The 18,634-nt window shown below is 46.6% G+C and overlaps 1 protein-coding gene across 1 annotated transcript in view; it reads left to right on the top strand.

Annotated features, from left to right (window-relative positions):
* Positions 1-4,855, top strand: part of LOC144178489 (glycine receptor subunit alpha-2-like) — a 98,937-nt gene extending 94,082 nt beyond the window's left edge. Inside the window, exons 8-9 of the mRNA XM_077706388.1 lie at positions 1,284-1,316; positions 2,351-4,855. Of these exons, the coding sequence (XP_077562514.1) occupies positions 1,284-1,316; positions 2,351-2,527 (210 nt within the window). The 3' untranslated portion in view covers positions 2,528-4,855. The remainder of the gene's footprint in view (positions 1-1,283; positions 1,317-2,350) is intronic.
* Positions 4,856-18,634: the final 13,779 nt, after the last annotated feature.

Raw genomic sequence — 18,634 nt, 5'->3', positions numbered from 1 at the left:
TGGTTGCCCCCATCCGAGCCCGTGTGACCCGGCACCTATGCCAATCGGGCAGTGGTCCCATTGCGAACCAAAATGGCGATCACGTGTTGGATTTAGTGAACAGTTGGGTGATCACTGAAGGTCTTGCGGAGTTCTTCAAGCCCCTGATGGGAGTCAGTGAGGATCCGAAAACGTGGAGGGGGCGGCGTTGCCATACTGTAGGTCAGGTGACCCAATGTGCAGAGGATACTCTGAAGTTCTGCTTCCAAGGGAGACGAGTGATTTCCTGGCCGAATGACAGAGCCATCCAAGTCCGGCCGAGCTGGGCAGCGCCAGGCCAGACCCATATGGGAAGGCGAAAGGTTGGCGTCCGTGTGAATGTCCACTTCATCTGGCAATTTTGTCGCAAGGACGCGCTGAAGGGCTTTCTCACGGGAAACTGGTCGGGTACGGGGGATACCAGTTCGCTGATGGGCCACTGTGACAGGCGGGAGTGACCAAGGGGGTGGAGATGGTGAGGCCGAGGGCAGCGTCGGAAGAATGCGCAGGTCCCAGGCGGAGAGTGCAGCCCCCTGTGGCGTTAATGTCCGCCTAAGGTCATGTTGTCCGAGAGTTTCCGCGAGGAGGTCTTCCATGGGAGGCATAGGAGCAGCCCGTTCAAGAGCATCGATGCGGGTATGCCTTATGGTGCTCCGGCCTACAGCCTATCCTCGACTCATAAGAAACATTTAGCGGTCCTTTATCGCGCCATGCTCCGCACCATCACTGGACTTCCCAGGAATAAAGCATAAGCGAGAGGCTGCGCGTTACAACCGCCTTGACACTTTCATCATGTATACAGGCGGGTAGGCAACCACAGGGGTGCCTGTGTGGCTACACGTGGGAACGGAGTCATGGGGAGATGAATTTAAATGAGAAATTAAGGACGAGAGTTTCTGGCCTGCTACTGTGGGCCACAATAATGGAAGTGTTCCGGAGAAAGTTTTTGGAAGGCCTCCACAGGCGTCTCTAAAAGTAGCAAGAATGCACAGGTTTGTCGGCTGTTTGCGCGGCAGCCGCCCGCAAAGAAAACAATTCAAGGAACCTTCAGTGCGAAAGAGATCAAACAAAGTCAGCCGGAAACACGTCACGGAGGTTGCAGGTGTTGGCAACATGTCAGTGCACGCCTTCTTCTGCCTGCCCGTTCCTTCATTGAGAGCATAGCGAGAGACGCGGGGAAAAAAAAAACTTTCCAACTGTTTACGTTTCCTAATTGAGGGCGCGGACTAGCGAAACTTATAAACATGTTCTTCCGCTTCGTGCAGCTGCTTCCTGGAAAAGCCTGCAACGGAAACCTGGTAAGAGGCAGCTATTTTCCCCTACCATTTTTCTTACTATTTTTGTAAGAGTCCGATATTTGCAAGGCAAATCGCTATAATGCTGGGAAAATATATGCGCGTACGACACGCCGGTGGTTCCCGCCTTGCGGCTTGGTAGTTGTTCGCGAAATCCTTCCGTAAGAGCAGCCATGCTCCAAATGTTATGTAAGCGTCCTGGTCGCGTTGAAATAAATAAATAAATAAATAAATAAATAAATAAATAAATAAATAAATAAATAAATAAATAAATAAATAAATAAATAAATAAATAAATAAATAAATAAATAAATAAATAAATAAATAAATAAATAAATAAATAACGAAGTTTGTAGTAGCCTGCAATTGAAGTTACTTCACAAAAAAGCTCACATTTGCTGACAATTGCTTTGTTACCACTGTTGAAGCTTATTTTGGATTTTCGACATTTAGTGATGATCCTGAGATGCGCGGGGAACTATTCGATCATCGTTTGTGCGGAAATTTCACCTTCATTTTGAAAGTTGCGTGTTACAGTTTCGTGACGGCCCTATTTCGCAAAGTGCTACAGCTATCATGTGCCAAAAACTATATACTCTTGACATTCTTACGTGTCTGAAACCGGGCCTTATGTTTGAGAAGCAACAGCTTGAAAAACAAATCTGGAAGTTACCCTACTTTCGTTGCTAAGCGAAATAAAATATGCGTTTGCTTGGAACCATTTTTTCCTATAGTAAATCTCTCGACCGGGTGGCATTAAAGCTCTATTTCAAAGCGGTAAGACAGTTTAACGAAACATAGCAGAGTTAAAAATGTCAAAGGGATAATCGGACGAAGTAGCATGTTTATGAAGTCGCTTTGGTGCTGGAACAGATACGCGTAGGCGGAGATTTACGGTAACATCGTAATGCCGGTGTTAGAAACAAATTTACGCACCATGATTAACGAATTTTAGTAAAGCCGGAGCTTTAAAGATGCCTATGATTCGCCGCGTAGGAAAGCAATTACTCAGTTCGTCCTGTGTTCCAATTCAACAGAGTCCGGTGAGCCCCATGTCGGGAGGTGTCGGCGTATGCGGCCTGGCAGCGGACGTCGACGGGCCACGGAACAACCACAAGGTTCAGGCCAAGCGGATCGACCAGTCGTGCCGGATAGCCTTTCCTATGGCTTTTCTGGCCTTCAGCATCGTGTACTGGCCGTACTATCTTCTGTGATTGGCGTCTGTCCCCCATTTCGCGAAAAGGCGGCGTGATTATTTTGGGCGCTGTAGAGAGCGGGTGGAAAGAAACATTCATTACATAACCTGTGGCTTTTATTATAAGCGGCAAGTTTCGTTCTCATGGTAAAAATATTGGGAGTTTTAGCTTGTGTTTTGTGCATTCTAGGAGGTCTGTTCGGGATGTACACAGGAATTAATTATTCTAGCTATATCTAAGCAAAGTTTAAGCGTAATAACTACGCAAAAAAAAATAAAAAAACAAAAGAACACTGAACCCAAAATCATGTAACAGGACGGGCGCAGCTTCTGTCACTTCACCTGATGCTTCGTCGTTTTCGGAGTTGTTAGGCCTAATGTACACCAATTCGGCGAGAGTAAAGGTGCCATATCTCCCCGAAAAGCTACTGTTTAGAACTCGCGGACATAGTGGAGCATCGCTGCTGTTCCTTTAAACGTCTCGCGGAGCCGTTTTTTAGGACAAGTTATCCGTGGCCTCGTCACCTTGTATTCACCTTCACGGACGAGGAAATCAACCGCATTTAATGAAAACGCCTGGAAAAGTGAGTGGTAGCTTTTTCAGGGTATTTTGAAGCGTTCTGGTCGGTATACCACCTTTCTGAAATGGCTGGCAGGAAACGGGATTTGCGGCCAGCCTGACTCTAAATATGAAACTGTCAGTGAACAATTTCAGAATTGCAGCTCTTTTTGTGTGACGATACATTTCCACTGGATCAAAGGTGTGATTTAAAAGAAGGTATCTGCTGTGTCGCGTCATCCACAAGAAGTATTTTGCACTAAGAGGAGCCGGTGGAGAGTTTGGTTGTCCGAACCATCAAAAGGATTCTTTACTTGAAAGGCAACTCTGAATGTTTGGCTTGCGGGTGCCGCGGCTGTATTCAATATTCACAGAAATTGTATTTGTGGGTCTGTATAGTGTTTCATTATTTCTATGGAACAGCGTTTTCTTTGGGATGTCGAGTTTGGTGCTAGTTTAATCCGCAGGTACTCGCTACTCCATTTAGAACGCGATGAGGTCGGAGCCCAAACTACCTCATTAAAACGTTTTTTTTCGGGTGCCGATACTCATTAGACTCTCAGTACCCTCTCATTGGCCGTCCTTCAGTACGAAGGCAGTCCAACTCAAGAAATAAAATACAGTAGACTCCAGTTAATACGAACAACACTCTTGCTCTATTTTAACGTCCACATTGCAAACAACATCCGGTTATACCGAATTTGTGATAATACGAACAAATTTTTGCAGTCCCTTGGAGTTCGTCTTAACGGGAGTCTGCTGTGAATTGCAAAATTGTTTGTGGGCAGAGTTGGTAAACTTGCTTTGGGAAAAATAATTACCCCCTTCTCGAATTCCCTCAATGCACAAATATTTTCCGTAAGTGCACTTTGTTAACGTACGCAGTTTCGGACTTCGCATTTTTAGATTTATTATCCCCATGATTACAGTACCTTCTCGCAGTCTACGTCTCTGTTCGGGATAACAATAGGTCAAGAGAAGACGCTCGCCTTTGTAGATGTCACCCCGCCTCAGACTTTCACAGGACTCATACACGCCAATGTCGTAGGGTGTGTGCAGTCTGTCAAAAAGAGCTGATCATAAATGTGTAGTTTTTAAACGCTTTTTAGCTGAAGAAATGTTTGTTCCTAGGTAGAGTAACAGGGTGCAGTAAAAAAATTCAAAAAGATAAAGGATGGAGGATAAAAAGAGTGTAGTATGCTGACTCCACGTGAGCGTCATAATAAAAAACGGACTTTGTTCAAAACTCGGCGCACGAGGATGATATGTAGGAGTCCAAAGGAAATGCCTTTATTCGAACTGCAAAATGGGAGCTGCAGGCTTGTGAAGAAGCATCGTATTTATAAAACAAGTGACCCGTTTTATACCTTAAAAAATGTGCGTTGCAACTAGTGTATCAGGAGTACACTGTAAAATCCTCTGTCATGTTTGGAAGAGGTCCGACAAACACATATTACTATATTTTTGCCTATGAAAGTTCTTTTTCCGTAGGTTTATTTTTGTGCCGTATTGCATTTTTAAAAACTGAGTCTGTTAAATGGGCGGTACAAAACGTTGTTCTATATATGGCCGTGTTTTGACTGGCGAATAACGTCTTGCATTACCGGAGGGCAGTGAAACGTATCCTGCACATGTTGCGAAAACTGAGGTAGATTTTAGCCCCAGTCAAGGGAACGACTAACTCTTGTTGTAGCAAGATTCTTGTAATTCCTTCAGGAATAGTTTGTTAACTAGTTCAAAGTGCAGAAGCAGAACGTTTTTGGATCAATAAATACTTTTCATCGATGACTTGTTTTGAGCACGTGTGTGTGTCTGTGTTGGTCTGTGTTTTTGTCGTCTCGCGTATGTGTGCGAAGTTAGGGCTCTGTTTTATTCAAAAGTACATAGCCAGACGTCGGTTCTCTTTGGGAGCACTGCCTCTAGGCTGAAAAAAGGTCACGCAGTAGCTAGGTGTCCTTAGTAGTGAAGTAAGCAGCGAAGTGGTCGAAGTACACAGTTTCAAGTCCCAGCTTGGAGTCTAAATTATAAATGCAACCACAGAGGAGCTGTCACAGGGTACAAAGAAACTTTACAAGAAGCTAGGTATAACATAGCTAGGCAGGGCTTAATAACAACCGAGAATACAGAAACTGAAAGAAATCAATAATGTGCAGTAACAGCTATTAATGACAATAAATACAAGGACAACATAAAAACGGCATTCGTTTGCTGCGAAGAGTCGCAGACCTAAGCTCTCTATGAATGAAAAGTTTCGTTGAATTGTGTTTGTCTTAAAATGTTTTAGAACATCCGAAGCTGGCTGCTGCATACGTGCCCGTAGTTGAGCATTGGCTGGGAATTTTACTTAAGGCAGCAGTCGTTGACCGAGCACCTAAAACTTCGCGTTGAGTGCCTTCCGTGGAGTTCAATATGTTGGACACCCTAAAATCAAGCACTCCACAGTCCCCTTAGTATGAATGCAGGGACATATTAAAGTGTGCGCACGACCAATCTTGCACCAAAAAAAAACAACTAAAAATTGTTGGTGTAGAGCATGCTGACGCACAGTTTATGTATTAGTGATAGGGAAGCTTACCTGGAGTGGAAGAGAGAAGTTTAGGTTAGGTGCGAGAACAGAGGGAAACAATATGCTACTTCTTGTGCTTTTGTCAAACCAAGAGTCATGCGAAAGCCGAAAAAACAAATGCTGTGCTGCAGGGTACGTGCATGATCACACAAAAAAAGAAAGGGTGATTGAGTGAAAGGATTGCCCAATCGGAAGAGGCAGAAAAAAGACAAAAGAATCAGAGAGGTGGGGCCTCGGTCGTGGGAGGGTTGCAAGCGAGGAAGAATTGGCAGGGGTATTACCAGGGATGTTGAAATAAGTTGGCACCCACTGGAGCCCTATTGAATGATTCCAATCGCCTGTCTGGTTAAGCGTTTGAGAACATCGTAGACAAGAGAGCTGTAAGCGTTCTTTATGCTAGATTGATTCAAGGTAAGTAGTGTGTCTTTAGAAAGAAAAAAAAAAGACTGCCCATCGAAGATAAAACATTTTTAGAGCGCATTTGGAGAGCGAATGATGGAAACTTTTTCACAAAGCTCCGAAGCTTCGATGTCATGGGTCAAGTAGTGCGGAATAGTTTGAAGGAATTGGCTTCGCCAAAACGCGGTATAAAGCTCTGGGTCTGCGCGATCCACGTGTGCGCACGTGTATGAAATTGCTGGCGAGTCATTTTAATGAGTGAATACGGGAACCGAAATAGAAATACAGAGAATGGAAATGTATTATGTTAGACAGGTACTCTTCAGTGGTCCGAATTCGCTTTCTGCAGGAACGGCCGTGCATCGGTTGACTATATCATGCCTAATGTGCACCTCTATCACAGAGAAATGCTTGATAAAGGGGGCGGTTTAGATTAAAAGCACAGAGAGCCGCTCGAAATGGAGGCCACACGTGTAAAAAAAACGTAAAGCAGAAAATAGAAGCTGGCTTGTTTCTGCAATTACCAAACTAATCCCCGTGACAAGGGGGACATGTACCTTATTCGAAAGACATTTTAAAATAATCCTTGTAGATTGGTTCCCGAAGTGACCGTTGTTCCGTGAAAAAGGGGGGCGACAGCCCGACTGTAGCGGTATGCACGCGTGCAAGAGAAGATGCTTAACTGCACCATTTGCGCTGACCAAGTCAATGAAAAATCGAAATACACGTTATCGATAAGATATTGTATGACATTTTGAGGAACCCATTTTAGCCAAATATTCACCATAACTCTCACAGACGCATGGCACTTGACAATCGGTAATGAACACTTTTCAATTTTAACAAGAAACCTTCCGATTCATTGCTCCTAAAGGGCAGAGCGTCTTTTTTTTGTGAGGGCAGTATTTTATTTCCAGGAATTCTAGAAATAGCTCCTAAATGATTTCCGTGCTAGTCTGAAGTCAGTACACACACGTAATCCGAATCAATTTCCTTTATCACAAGTGGCCCTTTCCTAACAGAATTGATAGCTTCGTTTAGCTTGTACTTCACCGATTGACACAGAGCTTAGGTAGGATATTCATTGCTGCAGGCAGGAAATAAAATTTAAATTTGATTGAGAATAACAATTAAAGTAGACATTTTGAGTTATAATCCCCGACGCAATTAGAATAGGCTTTGTTCTTGGAATGTCATCCAATTTATATATCTCTAAGCAAATTTATTGGTTGCTTAGTAGCGGCAAGGCACAGTCAGTCCACTTTGAGGAAGGACGTTGTGATTACGGAAAGAGTGGTGATCATTTTCGCGTGGGTAAACACGTAAGAAACCCCCATTCTTGTACAGCCTCTGGGTTGCATAAACAGACACGTTTATTGCACGCAAAATACGCGTTTACTTCAAAATTTTACGTTGTCGTTTAACTTTAGGGTGCACCAACTGAAACACAAACACAGTTCTTTTTCTTGTGGGGGGGGAGAAGGTGCTGGTATCCTAATCTCTATTTGAGGGAAGCCATTCATCTGAATAATATTGTGCTCTCGGTTAACTGCTGTAACCTCGGCGAAGGCGAATAGTGACATTTTGGGGACATTTAGTGACATTTTGCGAGGTGCTAAGATCAACAAATAAAAAATACAATTCAATTCAGCCATCACAATAACCTGTATTAAGCAAGCACAGCCATGGTCTAAAAAAGAGAGGTAATAAAGATGTAATCAAAGATTTTCTGCGTAAACGCGCCACCCACTCCCTATCAAGAACAACGGCATTAAAAAAAAAAAAAGGCTTGAATCCATGCTGTGAAGGCGGATGGAAAGCAAAGCTTTAAACGACACCCACAACAACTGCCCATGCGACGTCACTTGAATTCACAAATTTGGCTCTAAAAAGAGCGAAACCAGAGATACTGCATGCCAGCCGTTACCTGGAATTCGCGGGGGCGGCGTCCCGAACGCCGCAGCGTCGGCCACGGCTGGGCTAGAGCGTCGGACGTCGCCGCTTTAGACCGGCAGTGCGTTCGCAGAAAGAAAACGTAGAGGAGCGTCTTTCGATGGGTGAGACTGTGGAACCTTGCCATCCTGATGTGCTAGCTCGGGGCTACACCAACGCGCGACATAAGCGCAGACAACGGAACAATTTTGCATGTGAGCTTAGCGATTCCCATTTATACTGATTTAAACTAAAGTTAAACCTGGATATAACGAAGGTGACAGAAATTCGCATTTCTTCGTTACATCCAAGTTTTCGTTACATGCAGGTTTCGAGTTAAAGCTCCCGTGAATGGAAACCAATATGCTAGGCATCAGTGATGCTGAACTCACGCTTGTTCAAGGAAATATTTCACACTGAAAAACTGCGTGATTTGCGCTTGCTTGCTACGCGGACGCCGAATTCACAAACGTAACTAAGTATCACTTTTGCTTTTTGATACTTTTCGGTGCCTTGACGCGTTTCACGAACCAAACTTATGCTTAAAGGGCGCCTTTTCGCGAACTTCATGCTCTTTTCTGCAGGCAAAATTGTTGAAGGGATGCTAGCTGAGACAGTGTACCAGGCGGTAATGTTCTTCTTTCTCGCCGGCGGAGACGGCATTTTAAATTGCGAGCTTGTCTTGAAAAGACAAATCTTTTCGTATTCAGGCAGCAGAAATCATCCGCGAACCCATACCACAGATATCAGGGGCACACGTGACTACAGGCCGACCGGCAGGCCTAGTACCTAACCGACACCGTACTCACACGTGGAAACGCACGACAGTTCGCGGTGCGGGCGAAATTCGCTAAATCAGTGCACTTCGCCAGCCGATTTTTCAGAAAAAGGGCAAGAAACATTGACTCATCAGCGTAGCGAATTCGTTACTCCACGTTAACCGTCGCAACTCTTTCGTTACATAGAGGTCGCAAAGACGTGGACTTCAATGAAGGTGGAAATGGGGAATTGAAAAAGTTAATTAAATCCATGAATTCGTTACATAGAGGATCGTTACGTCCAGGTTTAACTGCAGTTACTTTAGTAAGTTTGAGAATTGCGAGAAAGCTGAGGGCAATTCAATAATCGCTATTGATCAGAACCAGTTGCTTCTTTCGCCTTTTGTAATACCTCTCAAAACACAACCGAATTGGTATTCACCAATTTAGAAAACGTAGTCCCATTCGTGGCAAGCAGTGCGCAAAAGGTAAAGTTTCTCTAGCGGCCAGATGTCTGTATGGGGACTCTACATTTTGTTTCCCCGCACTAGAAACGAATCTTTAACGTATCTTTGCCGTACGACCACTTAATTCTGTCGGGTCCGGGTTACCCAGGAGGGGCTGTCGAACAAGTTATTCAAGCCGTGCGAAGGAAGCGTCCAACGGACGCGAAGCTGCGCCAAACAGGCCCCAAACAACCGTCGCTAAAGCAGACGACAAAGCCATCCCGCCGACGCGCCCGCCGCTGTGAGCAGGCACATGCGCGTGCTGCATGCTGGGTAACCATTCGCCGCGCCATCTACACTGTGCTCTGTGAGTGAAAACCGCCCTCCCCCTCCTCAGCCTCGTTGGGAGTTTCTTGTTGCGCACGCTACGAAAGAGCCGTTGGCTGGTAGAGGTAGAAAGCTTTGCTTAAAAAACAAAAACAAATTGAAGATACGTCGGTGGAACTTTAAGCATGCGTGAGCATCTCGTCCCTCTCTCCCGCGAACTTAAGGCTCACCCCGGTGAGTTCCTTGCTTTAATTTGTTGCTTTGCCGCCTTGCACTAGCGGCCCACGGTACTGGCGGCCTTTCACTGGCGGCCCATTCTACAACGCTTGCAAGTTCGTGGCGGGAGTCGCGGGACCCGTCGAGACGGCGCAGAGGCAGGTGGCTCGCCAGGCTTCGACATAACACCACTCTGGCAGCGTGGGCCCCATACTCCTTTCTGCTTTTTTGAAAGCAGCTCTTTCCACTTTATCTTTCTGTGCTCTTCTGTCGCTCGGGTTGATGACAGCTCGATGCTGCTCTGCGGAGCGGCGCAAACATTCCGCTGACATGCATCAACTGTTGCACACGTAATAAAAACAAAACTTGAGGAAAAAAAAAAAACTCACAGCAAAAACGCCGATGGGGCACAACAAGCAAGATTAGGCGCAACGAACGCTGTCCAGCGTTCGTGCCTTTTATACACTATCCAAAATTTCTATTCTGACACGGAGCAACAAATAGCTATAGTTACGATGTAGTCCGTAGTGATGCTATCGAATGAGCAAGTTTGACTCGCTTTGCCGGCTGCCAAGCGATGCGCTGGCTCTATTAAGTTATACGTCCATCCCGTCGGACCAGCCCGGCCGGAAGGAACGATGAACTCATGCGAATGGCCTAGGAGCATCGCAATGACCTACGCTTCCGCTTCCTGGAGCAGTAACGCGCGCATCGGTGCGCAGTGTCATACGAAAACGGGACAGATGTGGAAATGTTGCGTGCTGGCTTCCTTTCAGCGCTTTCAAGCATACTCCTCTACCCACACGGAAGCTTTTATTTTTCCCGGGACTCTTCTGGCGGCAGCAGGCAATGACTCCAGTTAGGTCGCAGTGTCGAAAGAGCCGAACTGCGGCGCATATTTTTACCCTGCCCGTCACGAAGAGGAACTCGAAGTGAATCGTAATTTGGGAAAGTAGTGCTCGGCGGGCCGGAAGTCTCTGACAGCCTGCCATCTGGGAACATCACGGCCATGATGAGAAAATCTTTCTTTTTTTTTACGCGCTCATCCTACATCGTGAGCTTGTATTCCTAATTGAATCACTGTGTGCAGGTCTGTGACAGGGAATGACAAGGTGGCAATCGTGAAACCTGTTTTTTGTCTACCTGATTCTTTTCGTTCTTGTTTTTGTGAGAAGAGAGTCTTGCAGTGGGAAGGCAGTCTTGTCAGTAACACTTTGACGTGGACTCATTCATTTCCTGTTTAATAATCGCACCGCATCCTAAGAAGATTTTTGATACCACCTCAACAAAATTATGCGGGGATTTTTGAGGCATCCGTGTTTTTATGTCTGCGCGCAGATAGATTCGCAGCGTTGTTGGGGTTTGAGATGACTGGTGGAAAGCACAGGAGACAAGTGAATTTTTAGAATATTCACTTTAATCGATCAACAATCCTAATCCGTTAATGTAAATCAGTAGGAAAATGACTGTAGCATGCTATAAATACACATGGTTTAGTTGAAAAAAAAAATACAAAAATGATAAAATAAAGGCCTCATGTGGGTCATCCCTCACAACTGTTGCAGTAAAGATTTGCGGTAAGTTTGGAATTCGAAACGCTCAGCCGCTAGCACACGCTGCTTTTACGTGCAGAAGAGGCCTACTGAAGCTTACAAATCGCGTGTTAACAGCGAGTCACATGACCCGTTGATCTGCTTAACAGACAACCGCGACCATTCGTCAGTATCAAGAAGCAACTGGTCCGAGGGGGAGGAGATGGCGTGGACACTGGATTGGTCGTATTCGTTCTCCATCCCGACGGACCTCCCCACCTCGCACCTGGACCACATCCTTCCACCACCTTTGTAGCCGTCAAGCCTTGGACGAGACGAACGCGACATAGACTGCCCCCCACTTACCTCCTTCTTTCCTCTCTTTCTACCTTCCTATCCTTTGAAACCCCCCTTCCCTTCCCTGAACTGGGTTGTATGAGGGTGAACTCCACGATGAGCTCAATAATATACCCAGTTCTTTTCTCTTCCCGGCTTTCTTAATAAACCACCACCACCTTATCCTTTAACTTCCTTTCCCCCCAGACCCATCCACCATAAGGCGTAATCTGAGAATCACGAACAAACAAACAAACAAACAAACAAACAAACAAACAAACAAACAAACAAACAAACAAACAAACAAACAAACAAACAAACAAACAAACAAACAAACAAACAAACAAACAAACAAACAAACAAACAAAAAAACAAACAAACAAACAAACAAATTAACAAACAAACAAACAAACATAATCGAACAAACGAACAAACCCAAAAATAATCAATCAATCAATCAATCAATCAATCAATCAATCAATCAATCAATCAATCAAAACAAGTTTTAGTTTGCGTAACAAATGGCAGCCCTTTCTTAGTCCCCAAAATATACCTCAAACATGTAATGCTTCATTGCAATCTAGTGCTTACAGCCAGAACTGGTACTCTATATAATAAACCACCCACTTCAGAAACTCTACGGTTCGCTCCTCTTGCTACGCTACTTTAGCGAGTCAGCAGCGCTCCTCTTTGCATCCCAGGCAGCCCATTCCGCTACTTCTTGCACCTTGGCAGCTGTCAGCTGAGAACCCGAGCACTGTGGGCAAAAAGCAGTTTTGTTGTTTTCCGAGTAGCAACATCTTTGGATCCAGCCACCGCTCTCAGCGATAAGCCAGTTTGCAGCACGTTGTCGCCATCGCTGCGCCGCCGTCCTGTCCCCAATGCTCTATCAGTAGTCGCCGTACGAGCGGTATGCATGGAAGCTTCAATGCGTAGTGTGGGTAGCTGGGCTGAACAAAGTGAACTGTAGGTTTATGCGTGGAAGTTATGCACTTTATAAGCGACCCCAAACCATCCACCGCCGGCGGCGGCGGCGGCGGCGGCGGCGGCGGCGTCCGCAGTGCTCCTCTATATTTAAAAAAGAAACAGCATCCGGCGCCAGGTTTCGATCCGAGGACTTCGCGGCCGCAGCGCGACGCTCTACCGACCAAGCCACGGACGCGACGCTAATATCAGTGTTAGTGACGCGCCTTATATCTTTAACGCATTCAAACTACGTCGTCAGAGGCGTGCGTTGGCGACTCAGCGGCGTTATAGCGGCTTGATAACTGCGTGGTGTACACGTGATACTACAAACCCGATGGAAGAGATGGAAGAGAAGGCGGCGAGGCGGTGGGCTGCGGGGGCCGAGCGCAAGCGCCGCAAGCGGGCCGACAACCGTGCATTCGCACTTTCACATTCTCCCCCTCGGGGAAATGCGGGGGAATTTTTTTTGTTCTCAGTCAAAATCGCCTGTGCGCCGCATGCTTATGTTGATTCCAGTTTGCGGAGTACCGATATATGTTGAGGTTTATTCTCACAGTTGTAAGAGGGAAAAATGAATAAATAGCTTTTACGTGACGTGGCCACATCCCTATCTGGAGTACTGCTCGCAGTTTTCCCAATGCTGCTCAAGATAAGAGCGGCTGGTAAGTTCACAGCCTTCCAACGTGCAAGCAGGGCTGCAACTTGGCAGCTACCATGACGACAGTGCAAGCTACGAATTGCATTTTTTACGGAAGCGCGAATATTACAAAGAGAAAGTGAGACTGCATAACAACAATTCTACTGCTAGCACGCGAGTATTCGAGGTAAGTGATTTTGTAATTTTTACGAAAACGTAAGATTTAGTATCATTTTTGACCTTCGGCCATCTTCTTTTATCTTCTTCTTGAATTCTTCGGCCATCTTCTTCATTCTTCTAGCCATTTTAACTTTATTTTTACTTTTGCTGTCGAAAGGGCAATGTCTCAGTAATGCTAGCTTTTCTGATGGAGGAGAAAAGCGAAAGCGCCCGTGTTTTCTAGATTTCGGCGGATGTTAAAGATCCCCAGATGGTCAAAACTAATCCGGAGCCCTCCACTACGACTACGGCGTGTTTCATAGAGTGTTTAGAGTCGGCGCGTTAAACTCCATAATCAAATCAATCAGTCCTTATCTAAGTACTGCTTGTTTGCAGATATTGGGCATCTGCAGTTTCTCCTCCAGTACGTATCGGTGATAGCCCGAGGTTGCAATGAGGCGAATTTGTTCTTCAATAGCAGCGTTGACTACGACCCGAGTTTTTGTAGGTTTTAAACAGCTACACTTGATAGCCAGCAGAGTTGGTAAAGCTGCAATGAAAATTCGCAGTTTCTGAGCATGCGCCTGGAGGTGCATTCATTAATTTGAAGGCTATATACAGTGGAATCTTGTTGATACGATTCGGCATAATACGGTTTTTGGCCTAATACGTTTTTCTTTTTGTTCCCGGCCGACATTCCTTAGAAACAATGAATTTTCGTGCGTTTAATACGATCACATTTTTGCCGAAAATTGGTTAATACGATCGTGGAAGTGAATCCTGACCGACATTTCTAGATATCTTGCGTTTATTTTTCGATATACCAGCTCAAACCGCATTCCAACAAACCACGATGTGCACGTTGCAGAGCCGCTGAGGCCACGGTAGTGCCGGTTTTGCTACAAAAACATCGCTGCCAGACGTGGCCGCTCCGTCCAATGATGATGATACGTCGGGCGGCGCATCGCATCATCTTGCGAAACATATCATAATTTAGGAAGGTGCGCAGCGTCAACAATGCACACGGGAGGCAGCGAGGCTTCTTCTAGACTTTTCGCCATGCTCCGTGCTTCCCACGCTGTTTTTCGTTCTCTTTCCGCCTTCTTGCTGTGTTCGGTGCTGCTGCTGTGGCTCTGAGACAATTTTTTTGTTCTTCTCTGGCTGCCTTGTTGCTGTGCGCGATGGTCCTGCCAGCCTTGTGAGAACGTCGAGGAAACGCAAGGCGCTCCGTTTAAATGAAATTGTAAGCAAATTCGAAGCGAACGCGAAGAGGAAGCGTGTGGACTTGGCACGGGAGCTCGGTTTTCCAGTGTCAATGCTAAACACTATTGTCGGTTAGCAAGGGTAACTTTGAAAGGAGCTGTAGGTTTTCTAACCTGGTGTAAAACAAACGCGGGATGCAAAATATAAGCAAATGGAAGACGTCCCGCTTACACGGTGCAGGAAGTTAGAGCGACAGCCGTGAACCGGGACGGGCCAGTCCTACGCGGAAAAGCTGACAATATCACGCTCTTCTTGGACGTTGAAGACTTCCGGGCGTCCGGCGGCTGGATAACGACACGGATTGTCGTACAAAACAGTGTCCGGTGAAGCGAAAAATACCGGCAGCTTTCTTCTTTACGTTTCAGAAGAATTTACTCTTGAACACTGAAAATAAGAAAGTGCAGCACAAATTGATCAGGTACTTGAATGTTGCTCAATTAAAATGAGTTGCGGGTGGTGTATGAATATGTTCTTCCGTATTTAACCTATTTGGGTAATACGATTTTCGCATAATACGTTTTATTTCCTGATCCTCGTGGAAAACGTATCAACGAGATTTCACTGTATTTCGTTTCAGTCCCCGCTAATGACGAACGCTGGGGAGCATGGCAGACCGAACTTGAAAGAGATCACGGCAGGCACGCGGTGGCCGCTGTTAATGCCCTAAGATATCAGGTGGCCCATGACCGGCACTGCGGAAGCTATCAACGTTCATCAACCGAGCACAGGAAAAGGGGCATTCGTGCATGAAGCAACAAAAGCGCGATCTGCATGTCAAAGGAGACTATCGCCTCGGGCGCGCCCCGCGGTGAGCGATATAGGACAAAGGTGGCACCAGCAACCCCGGTTCAAAGAGCCCCTAAATTCGCAGTTAGTAATCAGCTCTACTTGCGTCTTTTCTTGTCGTGGAAAAGGTCAACTTGGCCAATAGGCAGAGCACGTGCACGCGGTGACACCTGCCAATGAGCGCAGCATATTCAGCGTCGACAATGGGGCTCCATTGAGCTTTGCTCACCCGCTGCGTGTGCCAATACCTAACTGATAAAAAGACCATGACACGCATCGAAAAACGCCACGATAATAAGAAATCAGCGTCTGTCCTTTGGTTATCTTTTAAGATAACAGCTGCAGGGAACACAAAATCTGCCTATTTTGGGAAGAGCGTTTTCGGAGAAAAAGAATAACGCAGGTATTTTAATGCGAAAGCATTGAATGGCCCATTGTACGAAAAAAAAATTCCCGCGCCTTCCCGCGAGGGGAACACGAGTAAATGCAGAGCATTGGGGGTCGTTAACGCCGCGTAAAGTCGCGTTAGGGTGGGTAGTTGGGTCGTAGTTGCGTTGGTGTTGGTTTGGGGCAGAGAGAGGAGAGTAAAGTCGCGTTAGGGTGGAGCGAGCGTCAACCAAGGAAGGAAGGAGCAACGCAGTGACTGAAGCACGAGCGACCGCTAGCCGCTTTATATTTGCAGCGCGCGCAGTAGAGGGAGAGCAGTACAGGGGGGAGAGCGCGCATGCGCAAGCAGCGCGCGCCCTTCCACGCCCCACCGCGCTGCTATCACGCACCTGTTACGCCGAGACCGCGACGGAGCGAACGGGCTGACTACGACGCATGCGCGCGCCAGCTGCTTGTGAGAGAGAGGAGGGAAGGAGGAGAGGCGCACCTGCTGCGGACGCGGAGCTGTGGACGCCGTCCCACGCAGGAAGAGGCGAGGCTAAGAAATGCTCTGCATTTAAAATGTACTAATATTTACGGAACTGTCTGTTAATGCGTTACCATGCAGTCAAGGGGATTGGTCGGGAACGATGAGAGCTATAGCCAGAAACCCACGGCCGATTTGGGGACTCCAATTTGTCTGCTGCGTGAACTCACTCAACCCGCATCGCCAAGAGATTCCCTGTTTATGAATACAGGTCGCGCGACAACAACACTTACCTGCGATTCTGACATACGCACTCAGGGAGAATGGCCAGTGGCGATGACGGTTGCCGTTAGAAGCTCACGGGCGGTTCTTGGGAATCTGTGATGTCACCCCTACTTTTTAACATATTATTTACTCACTTAGGTTGGATGCTCGACACTGTGCAGCCCCCACGCTTCCTTGTCTATAAAGATGACGTCGCAGCATGTTCAACAGACAAAAAACGTACAGATGCAGTATACAGTGCTGCAGAAGGCTTTATACGTTGTCCAGGAATTTGTAGCAAAAGTCACTTTCGCTGTCCCTGTTGAGAAGGCGAGGTACATAACAGTTGCGATCAAAGCTGGCCGCCAGAAGCTGGCTGTCCAACTTCCATCTATACGCGTAGGCACTCATCAGCTTGCAAAAACAACAGAGCTCCGAATCCTAGGCCTGCAAATTCACCAGGCTGCTACCGGTACAGGATGGCTGAAAGCAGTGATGCAAAAGATGACAAATATCATGCGTCTAATCCACCGCATTGCACCGAGAGCGGGTGGTGCAAGAAGTGAGGTTGCTCGGAGGCTGGTGTGCGCTCTGCTCCAACTACGATTGGTTTGTGAACCCAGTTTCAGCGTCTCACCATTTACCAACATGCTAAACTGGAAGCGATAAATCGGGAAGCCATGCGATCTATCACCGGTCTCCCTCAAATCACCTCGATACCGGGCTTAACAATTGCTCAACTTAATAAAATTGACGAGCTCATAACTCAAAGCCGAGCTGTGTGACTGTCAAAGTATTCATGTCTGCAGAACAGCCATGCACTGTACAATCCCTTCAATACGGACATTTTGGCTCCTCCTGGAACTCGGGATGACCTTCCCCTGGGGTTAACGCGATTATAACAGCCAACAAAACAAGCCATCTGCAGAAAAGCCCGGCTGAGGAGGGCGAAGTACCGCTCTTTCCCCTTCCAAATTATCACAGAAGAGATGGTTTATGTCTCTAATACACCGACGCTGCATGCACAGGAACACGTGGAGTCACGGCGTGGACCAGCCCCGCTCACCCCAGCATACAATGTTGTATTCTCTACGCCTCTGCAACGTGCACCACAGTGATGCTGGAATTGCAGGCCATCCACAACGCCCTGCAGTGTGCAGCTGATTCCAATCCAGCCTTGCCAACCAAAAATGTTCTTACCAACTCTAGAAGGTGATCTGTTACCTGAAACAGGTTTCACAGACTCCCATCATCTGCGAACAAATCCACCAGCTGCACAACAAAATGCCGTAGTAGGTGCTTGTGTAATGGATGCCTGGCCACTCCATTATAGTAGGCAATGAATGGGCTGACCCATTATTGCCCGTCCCATAATTGCCCATACCCGTCATCCTCTGCCCAGCTCTGAAGTCACTCATGAGCCACAGGAATGGCTGCAAAGGAGGTCTTTCGACGCCGAACGCATGTTCCTATAGTTCTATGTTCTGTTCTCCTTCCCCTCAACCTTACCAGGATGGAGGAGGTTGTCCTACGAAGGATTCGGTTGAGGTTGGCCCTTTCTCCTGCCCGGACGTATGAATGGAACTTAACAACGTGAGGGTTCGAGCTCACGTTGTTAAGCCCTGCCCGGAAGTATGAATGGAACTGGGACTACCGCGTACATGTGAAATACACAGCCTGCTCCGATGCAACCACTCCGGCACACTTTTGCCATCTATTACGGACATGCCCTGGAACCAAGGACATTAAAAAAAAACATTTGACAGTGCCAGGATTAAACTTGTGGCAAGACACTCATTACCAACTGCGGTTTCCTAATCCTGCTTATCCTTACTTGCTGGACTATATCCGGGATGCTAACTTAGCTTCTTGGATATAGATCATACTCATTTTGTGTCTACTAAGCGTCGAGGCCCTCGAATAAACGAAAACACAGCAACTCATAGGGTGCAAAAAAGCATACAAGGCTGTCGCCATAACACACGTCAAGCGTCTCTGAATCCTTTATTTGATTCGGGTGACAGACAGACATACCTAAATTTCAGAATTTATCCAGCGCAAAAAAGATCACCCTTTTCGAAAAGACTGACTTCTTACGCCCACCGGCTTATCCCCTCCTGTTTAGAC

The sequence above is a fragment of the Haemaphysalis longicornis genome, unplaced genomic scaffold (genome assembly GCF_048455015.1).
Source record: "Haemaphysalis longicornis isolate Haplotype H1 unplaced genomic scaffold, Haemaphysalis longicornis Haplotype H1 scaffold_4, whole genome shotgun sequence".
Classification (NCBI taxonomy): domain Eukaryota; kingdom Metazoa; phylum Arthropoda; class Arachnida; order Ixodida; family Ixodidae; genus Haemaphysalis; species Haemaphysalis longicornis.
Note: the sequence above shows the minus strand (reverse complement) of the source record. Positions and strands in the feature narration are given on the sequence as shown.